Source organism: Argentina silus (genome assembly GCF_951799395.1).
Source record: "Argentina silus genome assembly, chromosome: 20".
Classification (NCBI taxonomy): Eukaryota; Metazoa; Chordata; class Actinopteri; order Argentiniformes; family Argentinidae; genus Argentina; species Argentina silus.
This window is the reverse complement of record NC_139674.1, coordinates 9,878,009-9,893,008: the sequence shown is the minus strand read 5'-3', so window position 1 is coordinate 9,893,008 and position 15,000 is coordinate 9,878,009. Positions and strand designations below refer to the sequence as shown.

Genomic DNA, 15,000 nt, shown 5'->3' with positions numbered 1-15,000 from the left:
GGTGGCCAAGGTAGGGAGTGTGTGTTTAATGTGGTGTAGCAGTATGGGGTTCTCTCCCTTCAGCCCACTGGTTCCTATGGCAGCTGTGTGTATCCCTCTAACAACACCTGCTGTAGGAGTACCCAACCCTGGCGTCTTGGGGACACACATGCACGCGCACACAGAGACAGAGACAGAGACAGAGACACACACACACACACACACACACACACACACACACACCAGCAAGAATGCATAATTTCACAACTTCATTAGGCCTAGGAAAGACCACTGAGCTAAAACATAAAGGAATGCCGTTGTCAAAAGCACTCCAAACACCACTACGGTTACACTACTTTACAGCCACATTCACAAAGGTGAAAAGTGGCTCTCAAATGTTTACCCATTTTACCACATGACCAAGAGTGACGACTGTAGTCCATTAAGAGGGAGATGGAGGCGGTTGCCGGGAGACCATGGGTATCATAGTATCAGGAGTCCTTCAACCAAGTCTCAAGCTATCTCAGTGAAAGCGTTCCCTCCGTAGCCCACCTGCCATCCCTGTGAGTGAGCAGGGGTGACAGAGTCTGAGGGGCTCATCAAAAGTTGTGACATATCGACAAACTGAGAGGCCATCAAAGGGTGCAGTGGGAAGCTGTCAGACCCCGACACTCACTCACTCACTCTCTCACACACACACACACACACACACACACACACACACACACACACACACAGGCCTGGGATCAGAGCGTGTGGCTGGCAGGAGGAACAGGCCTCTTTGATTGGGGTAATTAAAAAAGGCGAAAGCCCAAACAAAGGAGCGTTTTACGGAGCTCCTGCTATCTGGAGAGTCGCTCATTAGCCCAGCAGTGTAATTAGCAAGATGCCGCAGTCCTCGTTAAGGAGAAGTCATAATCGTAAACAAACACCAGTGAACTCCGGGCAGTCGGTCTCTCTCTGTAATGAACTGCCACTGTTGTCTCCATGAAAGGAGTGGAGTGGAGTGCTCACAAAGACAGATACACATGCACACACTAAAATTAACACACGCACAAAGTGCACAAAGAACGCACATAGCACTATGGCACATAGCACTATGGCACATAGCACAGCCTCATGAATAAGACAGATATAGCAGATACCGAAAGGTCAATGTATAATTTTTGACGCAATTATTCCATGTACTGACTATAAACTGCAGCTACAGTACAGCATGCATTCCCTAGTGGTTCATTTGGACAAAGTTGTAGACAAAAAAAATAAGAGCATCCAACATGGCTACGCAGGGGGAAGTCAATTGTGTGTGAAGCGTTTTCGCTCACAACACCACACGTACAGTATGGTGCGGCTAGCCAGATGAAGAGTAAACACTCCCCGACCACAGACAGGGCAACTACAGTGGTATCCATGGTGATTATAGGGTAATGGCCGTGTGGGCTGCTTGCTGCTGCTCTGTGTGTGTGTGTGTGTGTGTGTGTGTGTGTGTGTGTGTGTGTGTGTGTGTGTGTATGTGTGTGTGTGTACGTGCGTGTATGTGTGTGTGCGCGAGAGAGAGAGAAAGTTATATAACCACCACTTAACTGCAGCTACAGGGTCAGGGAGGATCAAACACTATTTCAGCTGCAATTATGATCCTGGGAGATAGGTGGCTGGGTGGCCATGATGATCACTGTGTTTGTGTGTGTGTCTGTCTCTGTGTGTGTCTGTCTGTGTGTGTGTGTCTGTGTGTGTGTGTGTGTGTGTTCCTGCAGCGCTCCTCACCTGTAGCAGAGGCCTCTGCACCCCCAGCACCTTCATAGTGTCGGCACTGGCCAGGATCTTGAGAGGGTCGGCTGTCTTGCTCACCGCTTCAATCTCCTTGTTGATCTCAGTTCTGACCTGGTAACAATAATAACCATACAGCAGGTTATTCATATACAGTGGTACCATTCGTTGTCTCAGAGAGATTGTTGTAGTACAGATCAGGGTGAAATAGATCCCACATATAAAACACTTTCACATACCTGAGCAGCACTTGATTTAGTTTGATTTAGTACAATGAAACCAATGGAATACACAGAAAAGTGCAAACTGAGGCCTAAACTCAGCAAACCCTCAGTTAAAAGCCATGGTGGTGAAGTGCAGAGGTGCTGGTGTGTTTGTGACCTGGTGCAGGAAGAGGTCGTTGATGTAGTACGTGAGGAAGGTTCTGAGCTGGCACTGCTTGGCCTGGCCTGGTCCCATGTTCATCTCTGTCTCCTCTATGAACCTGCAGAGGAAACACACACACCACCATCAACCTACGATGGCAAGATGATCAAGTTCAGCAGGGTAATAATAATAATAATACATTCAATTTGTATCGCACTTTCTCATGGACTCAAATGTCAAAAATATGAAAATAAAAATATAGGAGGACAGTCACAGAACATACATAACATACCGCCCAATACATTAAGAGCCTGCCTGAACAGGTGGGTAAAAACACAAAACGTAGCAATGTTAACCTGTGTCTAATTAGTTTTATTCAATGTTGTATTTGCTGTCAGAATGCATTTGATAAAACAAACACACACACACACACACACAGCTAATTTATCAGGGAGTCAGTGATCATCACTACCCCTGTCTCACACTCAAACACACACCATAGAAGACAACATGCAAGAGTGAGTGTGTCCTCAACCGCTCAGCACACACAAATACGCTAAATAAATCAAATCCTTCACTTGAGTGTGGCGAGGGACACAGTCCCTCAGAGCGTACAGTCCCCAGAGGTAACAGAATGGAAGAACGGTAAAGAAGGGGGAGAAAAAAGGAAGGAGGGACGGATGGAGTGAAGGAAGAACAGATGAAGAGAAGGATGGATGGAGTGATGGGACGCATGGAGGGAGGGTGTGTGTGTGTGTGTGTGTGTGTGTGTGTGTCTTTGTGTGTGTGTGGATGTGGATGTGTATATGTGTGTGGATGTGTATGTGTGTGGATGTGTGTGTGTGAGACAGGCAGGGACATACAGATAGGCAGGGCCCATAGATCAGCAGGGCTGGGTGATGGATCACCGAGGGTTTACTGATACTCCACTCCCTCCTTCTTGCTCTCTCTCTCTCTCTCTGAGCTAAACCACCCCACTCAGCACTGCACCCAGCCAATTAGTCTGCTAAGAGCCGAAGGGAATGTGTGTGTGTGTGTGTGTGTGTGTGTGTGTGAGAGAGAGAGTCTCCATCGTGCATGTGCAAACATGAGACAAAGAAAGAGAGGAAAAAAGAGACAGACAAAGAAAGGTCTGATAGAAAAAATGTTTTGAGGGAGACAAAGAAATCCCTCAGTGATTCTTACTGCGGCTCCTGATACAGAAACGTGGTCATTTTGATCCTAAGTTACTCTTAGCACCTATTCGTAACCTAACCTAACTCATTCACTCAAAACGCAATTTGTGCTGACAACTTAATTTTCACAATTGATCGTGAGAGAAACTTGCGGCGTAAACACACGCATCGGCGGGACACAAAGTTCAGAGATTCATCATGGTCTGCCATTATTGTCATTGTCTCAATACGCACATCAACGTGATGGATCTAGATTAGAATGAATGTGTGTGTGTGTGTGTGTGTGTGCGTGTGTGTGTGGGCAGTGCACAGATGGATTTTTGTTAGTTGGAGCTATAACATTTGAATAATGTTGAGGAGAGGAGAAGACACAGTGGAAGGCTTTGTCTATGTAAATGACCATCTGGACCTGAGAACCTTCATGAGGACTCGACCTGGTGGTCAGTTGAGCTGACTACCCTGCAAAGCACACCTGAGAAGGTCGCTGTCATACTCCTTCACTGGATGGAACCAGGAAGCTCCGTTAAGGTTGAAAGAATGATGTCAAACAGATTCAGTGGGATTGTATATTTCATATGGAGTCATTTCTCTTCAGAACTTCAGCATAGGACCAACGTATTTCCCACCACCCACCTAACACATTGCAAACAACCAAGCAGGCTGTTGCTAGGCACCACAATATGCTCTCATTAATTCAAACAGACACATAAGCTCAACTTTAAAAACATGGCTTATGCCACTTCCACAAAACATTCCATTCAACTCCTAAGTCTTGAGATGGTAGAAATAACAGAGAATCTAAGATCGACTGACATCGCTAAGTTGCACACAACCATCATACTGGTTTCAATGTAGAAACTGAACGTCTTGGAGCTGGGACACTGACAAAACAGGTGCTTTGAAGCTGAGCCCAGCCTGGAGCCTAGCTATTCCCCTGGGGGAGGGAGGGAAAAGGACAGGGAATTATAGGTGTGAATGACTACACTACACATTTGTCTTATGTCAATCTCAAAGAGAGGGTATACAGACAGACAAAGACAGACAGAGACAGAGAGAGACAGACAGAGACAGACTAGGCCAGAGGGAGGGAGGGAGAGAATGCAACCCACGAGTCCGACCTTACTCTACACCAATCTATAGGTTAAATCATTACTGAACATATAAATAAATAATACCACAGAGGGACTACTTTGTCCTTCACATCATATAGTCCTCACAGCAATGCCCTCATTTGAATTAATTCAAAGGACAAGAATTGGAATGATCAGTAATGATCTGCTCGAGCTTGTGCGGTGGTTTTACCACTGTGGAATCCAATATGGCGTTTGTGGAAAGGGGTTTAGTCAGTAATGACAAAGACACAAGAACACGGGGAAGCAAATGTCACAGGGGGCACAGCTGGGGTGTGAGCCTCATCACCACGGAGACACCACAGAGACAGCGCAGCATGGGCCGCTCCTGTCTGTGAAATCCTAATTAATAACGCAGTAAATCTGCTTAGCAGTCCTCGACCTCGACAGACAGACACACACACACACACACACACACACACACACACACAATCAAAACAAGACAACGATAAATTAGTCTCTGCCTTTATTTCACCGAAATCACATACAGTGCATTCGGAAAGTATTCAGACCCCTTCATTTTTCCATATTCTGTTATGTTACAGCCTTATTCTAAAATGGATTCAATAAAAAAATGTTCCCTCATCAATCTACACACAATACCCCATAATGACGAAGCCAAAACAGGTTTTTAGAAATGTTTGCTAATTTATTAAAAATAAAAAACTGAAATATGACATTTGGCATGGCAGGGCCTAATGGTTCATTTGTCCAACGGGCTAATGAGACTGACACCAGGGCAGAGAGAGACAGGGAGAGAGGTCCTCAGAGGCCACAGCAATGAAGACTGATCATCATAATACAAAGACAGGGATACACAGGGTGTGTGTGTGTGAGAGAGAGAGAGTGAGAGAGAGATTGTGTTTGTGTGTATGATAGAGCGAGAAGACAGATAGAGAAAACAAAAAAGAGTTAGAGCATGTGTGTGTGTGTGTGTGTGTGTGTGTGTGTGTGTGTGTGTGAGGGACAGACAAAGAGCCAGAGTGCTTCCTCCCCACGTCTGTCTGTGTATGACTATGCGTGTGTACAACTACATTCATGGGGTTTGTGTGTATGCCTGTTAACCCAAAATCAGACACACCATCCAGCGCATCCAGTAACCCAGTAATTGACCACTCTCTTTCCCCAGTCAAAAACATAACCACTAGGCTAGCTAGAGTAACTGTAATGGCAGCCCTCTAATAACCGTGGTTGGTGCATCCAAAAGGCCTACACTCTTAGCACCGGCCTGGAGCTAACACTGATCGCGCCACAAACCCACCGGAGACAAGCACTCAAGAGGAGAGAGAGCAGCATTCGCAATCTCTCGCACACGCACACACGTGCACACACAATGTGCGCGTGCACACACACGTGGACCCTCCCTCCCTCTGGGGCACACAGCTCTTCCGATTCCAACGGCTGCTCTTCCAGATCGCACTAAAATCCTAGTTTAACAGCGGCGACTGGCGCTGATTGCGGTAGACAGCATCCAATTAAGCGTCATTAAGGAAACAGATGTCTGGGCCCGGGGCCTAGCGCTGGGTTTAAGTGGCGACGGACCAACCCTCCCTTTGTATGTTGATATAGAAATATCATTTCTGAACACGCTTTTACCAACAGCGCCCTGGCTTGAAATCAAATTCCAGTTCAGTAATTCGTTCCTAATAGAAATGGTCAACTTATTTAGGAGGTAGGAGGCCAAGACACGGTAATTGGATGTATAGGATGGTGTTGCTCCTTGAGGCTTATCTAAGGTCAGGTGAAGGTCTTTCTTTCTAATGGATAAGGTTAGGATTTCAGGAGGATAAGCTGACCTTAGATCTGTTCCTAAGGGGACGCGTGATGATGGTGGAGGGAGGGAGGGAGAGAGAGAGAGAGAGAGAAAGTTTGCCAGGATAGATTAAAGACTCAGCACTTCTGCAATCTCCCACAATTCCCCCTGGGTGATGGCCTATCAGCCGTGCCCAATCCTGATTACTCCGCCCAGAGAGAAGGCCGCGCCCTGCCGAGACCCGTCACACACCACTGAGAGGACACACTGAGAGAGCGCCAAAGAGAGGAGAGGGCATGTGTGTGTGTGTGTGTGTGCGCGCGCGCGCGTGTGTGTGTGTGCGCGTGCGTAAGAGAGAGTGTCAATACTTTCAACAAACACATCCAGTGACTGCAGGCTTGACAATGCTTAATTAACTGATGTGATTTTATGACATTAGCAACCTCAGCACAAAGCAATCACATTGCCGTGACCTGAAAGCCATAAAGACATTTTATGGGTTTTATGATGCATTGGACATTAGTTTTTCAAATTAATAAAACGATGAATGCTAAAATGACAAGTTTTTAATTTGTTCTTCAACTGCAATTCCAATATTGCATCCCTGGAGATTGTTTTTTTCATATTTATTGTGGTAAAATACACAGATTCACTGCATCATCAGCTAAGATACTAGAATGATCTCTAAAAGCATAGGGAGGCAAAGTCAACACAAACATTCCTCTTGGCTTATACTTATAAAGCCTTTATTACTGTAGAATAAGCCAATTGAATCCTCGGCAATGCCCCATATGACCACTAGATGGCACTGTGTCAGCTTCACTCAACACAAACACCCCACTGTACACTAGCAAGAGACTACAATTCCTCCATGAGAAATAGCTTTGAGGGAGCATTAAGATTCCATTTGGTAGGTTAGCGTCTAAGCCCCGTCGCTGCCTGTGTGTGATGTTTTTAGAATGCCTCGGCATAGACAAAGAGAGGCCTGGTGAAATGCATATGGCCGTCCCACACATACGCCCACGCTGCTCCCAGACCCCCTGCTGTCTGTGCCCGTCTCTCACCCCCTACACACAATTACACAGATTCAAGGCATTAACGCGGTGTGTGTGTGTGGGTGTGTGTGTGTGTGTGTGAGTGTGTGTGTGTGTGTGTGTGTGTGTGTGTGTGTGTGTTGAAGATGCCATATTGGCATAGGCAGGAATACAGTTTTCTAATGACAATGGTTGGGAGGTGGAGAGAGAAGAGGAGCTGTAGCTAGCATACTTTAGACTGGGTCCAGAAATAGTGTCTTTTTCCTAATAGGATGTTAATTAGCAGTAGTATAGAGCAGTTTTCTATTATTTTCCAACTCTTCAAATACTGTACACCATTAGACATGGTAAAAAGTGCCATAGTTCAGCATACATACAGTTCACAGCATACATATGAATTTGTGTAAGCTATAGTTTGTCTTTAAGGATACTAGGCCTAGGCCCATGTGTAGGAATGTGAGAATCCACTGTGTGTGTGTGTGTGTGTGTGTGTGTGTGTGTGTGTGTGTGTCTGTGTAAGCCTCAGCCTGTCTGAGAGCAGTCGACCAATTAAAACAGGTGAGATTGATCACCTCCGGCTCGAGTCTCTCCACAGTCTGGGCTTCCTGCAGCCAACAGGAAATGAGATGGTCTTGTTTAGCTGACGCCGCTGCGCCACAATGACAAATCACCCCCCCACAACAACCCCACTCAGGCTCTTTGGCCCTCTTCTCTCCTTCTCCTTCTCCTCCTCTCCTCTCTTCCTCCCTCTGTATTCTCCTCTCCTCCTCTCCTCTTTCTTCTCCTCTCCTCCTCTGTCTTGTCTTGTCTTGTCCGTCCGTCCGTCCATCTTTCCTTCTTCCCCTCCCCTATTCTCCCCTTCTCTCCTCCTCCTTGTTTTGCAAAACTGCTGTGGAGAAAAAGCCCTGTGTCCCAATCACACTCATGTTACACCACAGCAGTTTATGGCCCTGGGTGTTCATTCACTGAACTGAAGCCTTTTAATGGCCTGACCTGGATAATGGTGCCACACAGGGCCTGTTTTACAGTACAATACAATAAGGGTGCATTTAAGCCCGTAGCGACAACGTGGCAATTCCATTCCCCTCTACACGTGCTGGGGCAAGATCGTGCACGCAGACACGGACAATCATGCACACACACACACACACACACACACACACAAAAGCAAAATGCATTTGTTTCCCCAGACCCAGTTGTTTTCAATTTTGACAAGAGGCCTTTATTGTCCCGTGAATAGGGGGAGCAGAGGGGGCAGCGCTGCAGAGAACAGGAGATTGAGCCATTACGGGCCGGGTGATATAAGACAGAACACCTCCCAAATTGGGCCGAATAATGGGAGTCTGGTTTGTGCATATTGTAAGGACTTTATTGGTGGTCTATGATGCCGGGCAGGTGATGGCACTATGCTGTAGTTAAACCAAATTAAAAGGGTAGAGGGCTATAGAGGAGATGGTTGGTGATTGACATTGCCAACCGTGTTGGACGCAATTCAAGCCTCCCCTTTGAACAGGGGCCTCATCAAACCCTTCAGTCTGAAAACGGTTGAATGGAGTAGAGGCCATTTCCTCTGTCCCTCTTAACAAGAGATGGCAATTGCTCACTTACAGGTACCGAATGTGCCTGTATAAACAACCATCCAATTCAGCCCTGCCTTGTCTGTAGTGGCTGGGTCTAAATATGCCATGGAGGGCAGGTGCAGCTCCTTGTTATGCGCCTCTAAGCTCCTCAATGCCCTTACATAAAAGTGCAGAGCTTTTTTTCTGAAAACTGTGGGATTTATTGATAGAAATAAAAAAGCGGTTTGCCGCAGGTGCTGTTTAAGGGAGCAGGGAGGCAAGAAGAAAATGACTTAGCTATCACCATCGACAAGGCCTAGGCAAAGAGCAGCACCATGGCCACTTTATAATACAAGGGCACATACATAATGTACAGAATATCTATCCTTTCTCCCCTAAAGCTTATCTCGCTTAGCAAAAGGACGTGAGACGTTTCTCTCTCCCTTCTTTTTTTGGCAAGAGGTGCTCACCTCAAGAAGAGATTATTGAATTTCAAGGTGACCTTCCTTGTGAAGCGCAGGTGTAGATTTTACATTTAATGTTCTACCTTTTCCATTCATGTATCTCGTAATGAGAGAGACAAAGACAGATTATATCTCAAGAGAAGTCTCTCTGTCTCAGCAAAGAAGAAAGGATTCTAGAACCTCTACCTCTCCAAGCAGTGAAGGGGGCAACATGCTAGACCGTGGGAGCCAAAACGATGGAGGCTGGAGATATCGATGAACTAAGCCTATGGATCGATATCAAACACACAGGGGGGCATCATGTCCCCCCCCCCCCTACAACGCCCAAAATCTAGACCTGGAATGAAACTGGGAAAGAGGGAGGATGCTGAAATGACAAATGATGTCTTGGCAATGAAGCCTGCGTTGACAGTCCTGACTCTTGCTGACAGAGACCAGTGAGAGGGACACTTATTGTAACAAATACGACACTCGATCTCAGCCAAAAAGGTTGAGAAGCGAGAGTCATTTGGCACTTCTTGTGGGGGATGCTTTTAAGACCAAACCGAAGTGCAATGTAATTGTGCATAAATAGAGAGAGAGAGAACAGTACAAATCAGATCACTTACACATCATCCCATTCCATTGTTTGCCATTTACTTCCTCACTTCCTTTCTTTCTTTTAAGCAGACATTTTGTAATATGAACAGGGCTATAGACACCAGTATTCCTCCCTTCTCACCAGTGGCCATTCACATTTTCATGCAAGCTCTCTATCTCTTTCTCTCTCTCTGTCTGTCTGTCTCCCTCTCTGTCTGTCTGTCTGTCTGTCTTTTTTGCTGTCGCTCTCTCTCTCTCTATCTATCTATCTATCTATCTATCTATCTATCTATCTAGGTCTTTATTTCACTGCGGGTGCCTGCATCTTCCGGCCCAGGTGGTAAATTGAAATGGTTTGAGGTCCATTGCAACCTGATTGAATCTAAAAACAAAACTGCCATAAAGAAAAAGCGTACGTGCGTGCCTGCGTGTGTGTGTGTGTGTGTGTGTGTGTGTGTGTGTGTGTGTGTGAAAGAAAGAGGGGGGGGCTATGATAGAGCCCCCCTGACTGAGACATGTTGACTAGGAAAGAGTTGAAGGAATGGTGAGGAGGGAGGGAGGGAGGGAGGGAGGGAGGGGTAGAGCAATGGAGGATGATTGAAAATGTGTTAAACTCTTCAGGGGTATGAAAAGCAACCTATTATGTCACTCCTCTTATAGCCCTCCCCCCCATCCGTCCCCTCCATAGTGACGCCTTGCAGAAATGCCTCAATCACTGGCCGCGTGCAGTGTGCCCGGGGGAGGAATGCCATGCCTCATATTGGACGGTGCCGAGATGCAATTCCAGCCGCAGGTGTCATATAGCACATAATATTACCCATATTAGAGGTGGAATGGCCACCTTTCAGACACACACACACACACACACACACACACACACACACACACACACACACACACACACACGTAGGCACACATGCACACACAATACTAGCTCTGCAGAATAGAGGCTACTGTATGCATTACTGTCTGAGAATATGATGTTAGGGGTTAAATTATTCATTGATCCTTTCATATCCCGTATATCCCGTACAGGGCTGTGGTGTGTGTCCACCTGAAGGGGCCCTCAGGGGAACAGTCAACCTTGAGCCAGCTTCCACCTTTTCCTTGTGTTCTGCTCTGAGAAGTGACAGAATGTGTATACGTTGTGCTGTGTGTGTGTGTGTGTGCGCGTGCACGTGTGTGTAATGTGTGTGTACTCAGTGCATCCATTTAGAGGGGCTAGTTGGGGTCAGCGGGATGGACGTGCCTGTCATGAGGCACTCTGATTTCTGAGTGAACAAAGGGCGATGGAGGGAATAAAGGAGAGGGGAACGGAGGAGAGGGGGACGTCCTCATCTAAGGGGAGGATGAGGGGGTAAAGGAGTGGACGAGGGGCAGTGGGGCGTTCAGAGTGGTGAGAGGGGAAAGCAGACAGGTCTTTCTGTTGAGATTACCGTCTGCCGGAGTGACGGGCAGGTGGACAGAGTCAGAGTAACCCTGGAAGGAGAGGGAGAGGGAGAGGGAGAGCCTTGGACAAACGTTGGGACAACACTGCAGCAACCTCCAGGCAAGTATAGCACCAGAATACAGCAATGCTGCTTGGGCTGCCTTGCTCTTGTCTGTGACAATATTGGTGGTATTGGTGTGTTTTGACATGTGTGTCTATGGCCTCTATTCAATCAAAGCCTGTGTCCAGGTATTCACAACAAGACAAAATGCATTGTTATATTACTATGAGAAGATATGACAATAGATTTGAGAACAGGTTTGAGAACACATTTGACTACTCAAGCGAGTGTAATTTTGCTCCACACAGTTAATTTGACCTCACCTAAAATGGCATTTACGGACTCAAGTGGTTTTGACTTGCAATGGAAACATCTGGATGTAGGATTGGATTGAATAAAAGCCTTAGTTATCCAATGCGTCAGATCACCATTCATTCCAATGACACCCAAAGGACCCAGCCCACCTCAGCAAAGTGCCACACAAAGATGGCATTCCACCCTCCAGTGGCACAGACACTTCCCAGAGCTACTTTCTCATTAAAGCCCAAACGTGCATTTACGGGCTGTTGCCAAGGGAGCGTGTGTGATATTCAATACTTTCTCATAGTTCCAATTTAATTTGCACTTGACACCTGACATTTACATAATGTGCTTTCTTTCTCTCCTCCATCATGAAGCATGTGTGTGAGTGTGTGTGTGTGTGTGTGTGTGTGTGTGTGTGTTCGTGCGAGGGTTAAACGGCTTCCTCGTAATCTGGCTCATTAAGACAGCGGAGAGCACGGAGTGCGCCTCGCTGGCTGATTTGGGACAATTTGCGGGAATGTTGCTGGGAATGCGTAAACACACACTCTAATCAGGAATGTGATGCCCGTAATCAGACTGAGCTAAATACTGACACTTGATGAATACCACCGCAAATATTACATGTGTTTACAGTTCCATAGAATAGAAGAGATGGGGGGAGAGAGAGAGAGTGTGTGTGTGTGTGTGTGTGAGAGAGAGAGGGGGGGGGGGGGGGGGGGAGAGAGAGAGAGAAGAAGGGGGGGGGGAGAGTGTGTGTGTGTGTGAGAGAGAGAGGGAGAGAAAGAGAGAGGGGGGGAGAGAGAGAGGGAGAGAGAGAGAGAGAGAGAGCATCACTGATCAGGAAAGAGGTATCCAAAGCCCCGTACAGTAACATGGGGACCCGATACCCCAGACACCCAACAGGGAACGGCACCGTCGTTCTGACACTCCCATCACACTGCTGGAACATGGCCTCCTTGATGAGGAAACACCACTCTATTTCATGAGTGAAAACGTCCTGCCATTCCACAGTTGGCTTCGTTCAGCCTTGTGTGGGGTCATTCTTTGTCGCCGTGGTAGCGACAGGGTCATAATGGTAATGACAATGGTACATTAGAGGGAACGCGAGTTATCCATCTCTACATGAAAAAGCTTCATTCAATAAGTCCCATGTTCACTCTCATTGGGCTAAATAAGAGCCTTGACATGACAACATGCATTCACACCAGAACACACACTTAGACACACCTCTTCTGTCTGCCAAGAAACACCAAGAAGAAACTCTCTTGTAATGTGACATAAATTTGTCAAATGTGCTGTGCCAAGAATATCAGTTATTGTATCTTTGTCTCGTCCCCCGCCATTCCTCTCCTCCCCCGCCCCCACCCCCCCAAAAAAAGAATTCCCTCCCCCACACCCTTCCAGCTAGAAGCCGGGGTGCGAGAGAATGATACGTTGTACTTAGCAAATTGCATTTGGAACCAGAGGGGAATAAATACTGGAGATAAAGACTGCTCTAATGTGCTCAAATCCATTAGAAATCTCATATTCACACATCAGAGAAATCGCATTACAAGACGGCTAATGTCATTTTGCGAGTTTTGCTAGTGTCGCTGCAAGGGTGAGACACTAACATCAAACATAATGGATTTTCTCTCTCTTTTTTTTTTCTTTCTCTCTCTCTCTCTCTCTCTCTGTCTCTCCGATTCTATTCCGTTTGGACTGAAATTCCGTTAGGATATTGTGTAGGAAAGTCTTTTGGGGGGGGGGGGGGGGTAATGAATTTAGCCGAGAACAGAGTTTCGGATGGGAAGGGTGGAGAGCTCGGTGAATGCACTGGGCTTCCACTAGTCCGTTTTCTTCAGGACACACCGCAGCCTCAGAATTCTGGACTCTAAGAAAAGCTTTCAATTTCCAGCCAGTATCCTATCACATGGTGCAGCACAGATTCAGCAGTGAGTCCTTTTTGTGGTGATCCACTGGTTTGAAACTAACACTTTACTTGTATCTCACACTTTGACATCATCAAGTACCATCATGTAATGTATTCTACCCCATTCACAAAGAGGCCTCTTTTAAACAGGCAATAGTTACTGAATAATGTGGGTCTAAGAACCAAGGTTAACCTCTAATCTTTCCAGACTGGGACTAAACCCCATGACCACATGGTGAAGCGTGCTGGGACGCGGCCCTCTTCCCTGCCAGACACCTCTACTGCCAGACTGCAGTGCTGTCAAGTCTCTCTCTCCCTCATCAGCTCAAACTGCTGACTCTGTGACTAGTGAGAAGTAAGCCCGCAGTGAAGAGCAGCGGTGGCTAATTCCCCTGAAAAACCATTAGCTGAGCGAAAAACGCAGTGGTGGCAAGTTACAGGTGGCACCACCGAAGGAATTAACGTCTCTACCGCCGCACCTTAATTGCCCTCGCCAGGCCTCCTCCGGCGCATAAATTACACACCACAGACGAACGAAGGGAAGTAGCTAGCTTCAATAGCAAAACAAGCCAGGGCATGCTGCCGGTGCTCGGCTAATGAAGGACAGGCAGGAGAGGAGAGGAAGGTCTCTCTGCAGTCTTAATCAGGGGCCTGCCAGCTTGGGTTTTCCACTGTCTGCACACAGTACAGGGACGCCACTACTGCGACATGACTGGGCTTTAATCACTGAAGTACAGAGAGAAACGAGAGGAGGATGGGGAGGGCAGAGAGAGAATGGTGGAGGGAGGAGGAGGAGGAGGAGGTGAGAAAGGGGGGAAAATGGAAGGGGAGAGAGAGGGAAAAAAGGAGTGAGTGTGAAGTGAGGAGGGAAGCTGGGAGATGGTGGAGAGAGAGGAAAGAAAAAAGGGAAAGAGAGAGACAGGGAGAGGAGGATGAGTAGAGAGAGAGAGAGAGAAAGAGAGTGATAGAGTGAGTGAGGGGGCTTGGAAAGATACAGTGTCCTGCGTCGTAAAGTAATGGGACAGTGATGCATTTGTTCTTCTTTTGGCTCTACACTCCAAAAGTTTGGATGTTAAATCAAACAGTTACTATGAGGTTAAAGTAAAGATTCTCAGCTTTCATTTGATGATACTGCATGTGTGTACATATTGGTTTCACCATTCAGAAATTACAATACTTGTTTATGCATAGTCCCCCTATTTCAGGGTACCCAAAAGTGATGACACTTGGCTTGACAGGTGTTTCTGGTTGATTAGATGTGTTCTGTCACATGTAGTAATGTAGCACTGATTCTAGGCTTTGCGTTTACCTTTGGAGTCTGCAATTGGTGTCTGTCAACATGAGCACATGTCAGGAAAGCCATTATGAGGCTGAAATATTAGGAAATCTCAGAAAAAAAATAGAAAAAATTGAAGAAAAAAATCACAGAAACATAGCCAAAACCTTAAACCAAATCAAAATCAGCAGTTTGTAACATCACTAAAAGGAA

General features: G+C 46.6%; 1 protein-coding gene across 2 annotated transcripts in view; it reads right to left on the bottom strand.

The window, feature by feature from the left end:
- The window catches only part of exoc4 (exocyst complex component 4), a 100,321-nt gene that overhangs the window by 33,535 nt on the left and 51,786 nt on the right, over positions 1-15,000 (bottom strand). For both annotated transcript variants that reach the window (XM_083692505.1, XM_083692506.1), the window contains exons 11-12: positions 2,128-2,230; positions 1,744-1,860 (exon numbers count right to left, since the gene is read on the bottom strand). In XM_083692505.1, coding sequence (XP_083548631.1) covers positions 1,744-1,860; positions 2,128-2,230 — 220 coding nt within the window. The remainder of the gene's footprint in view (positions 1-1,743; positions 1,861-2,127; positions 2,231-15,000) is intronic.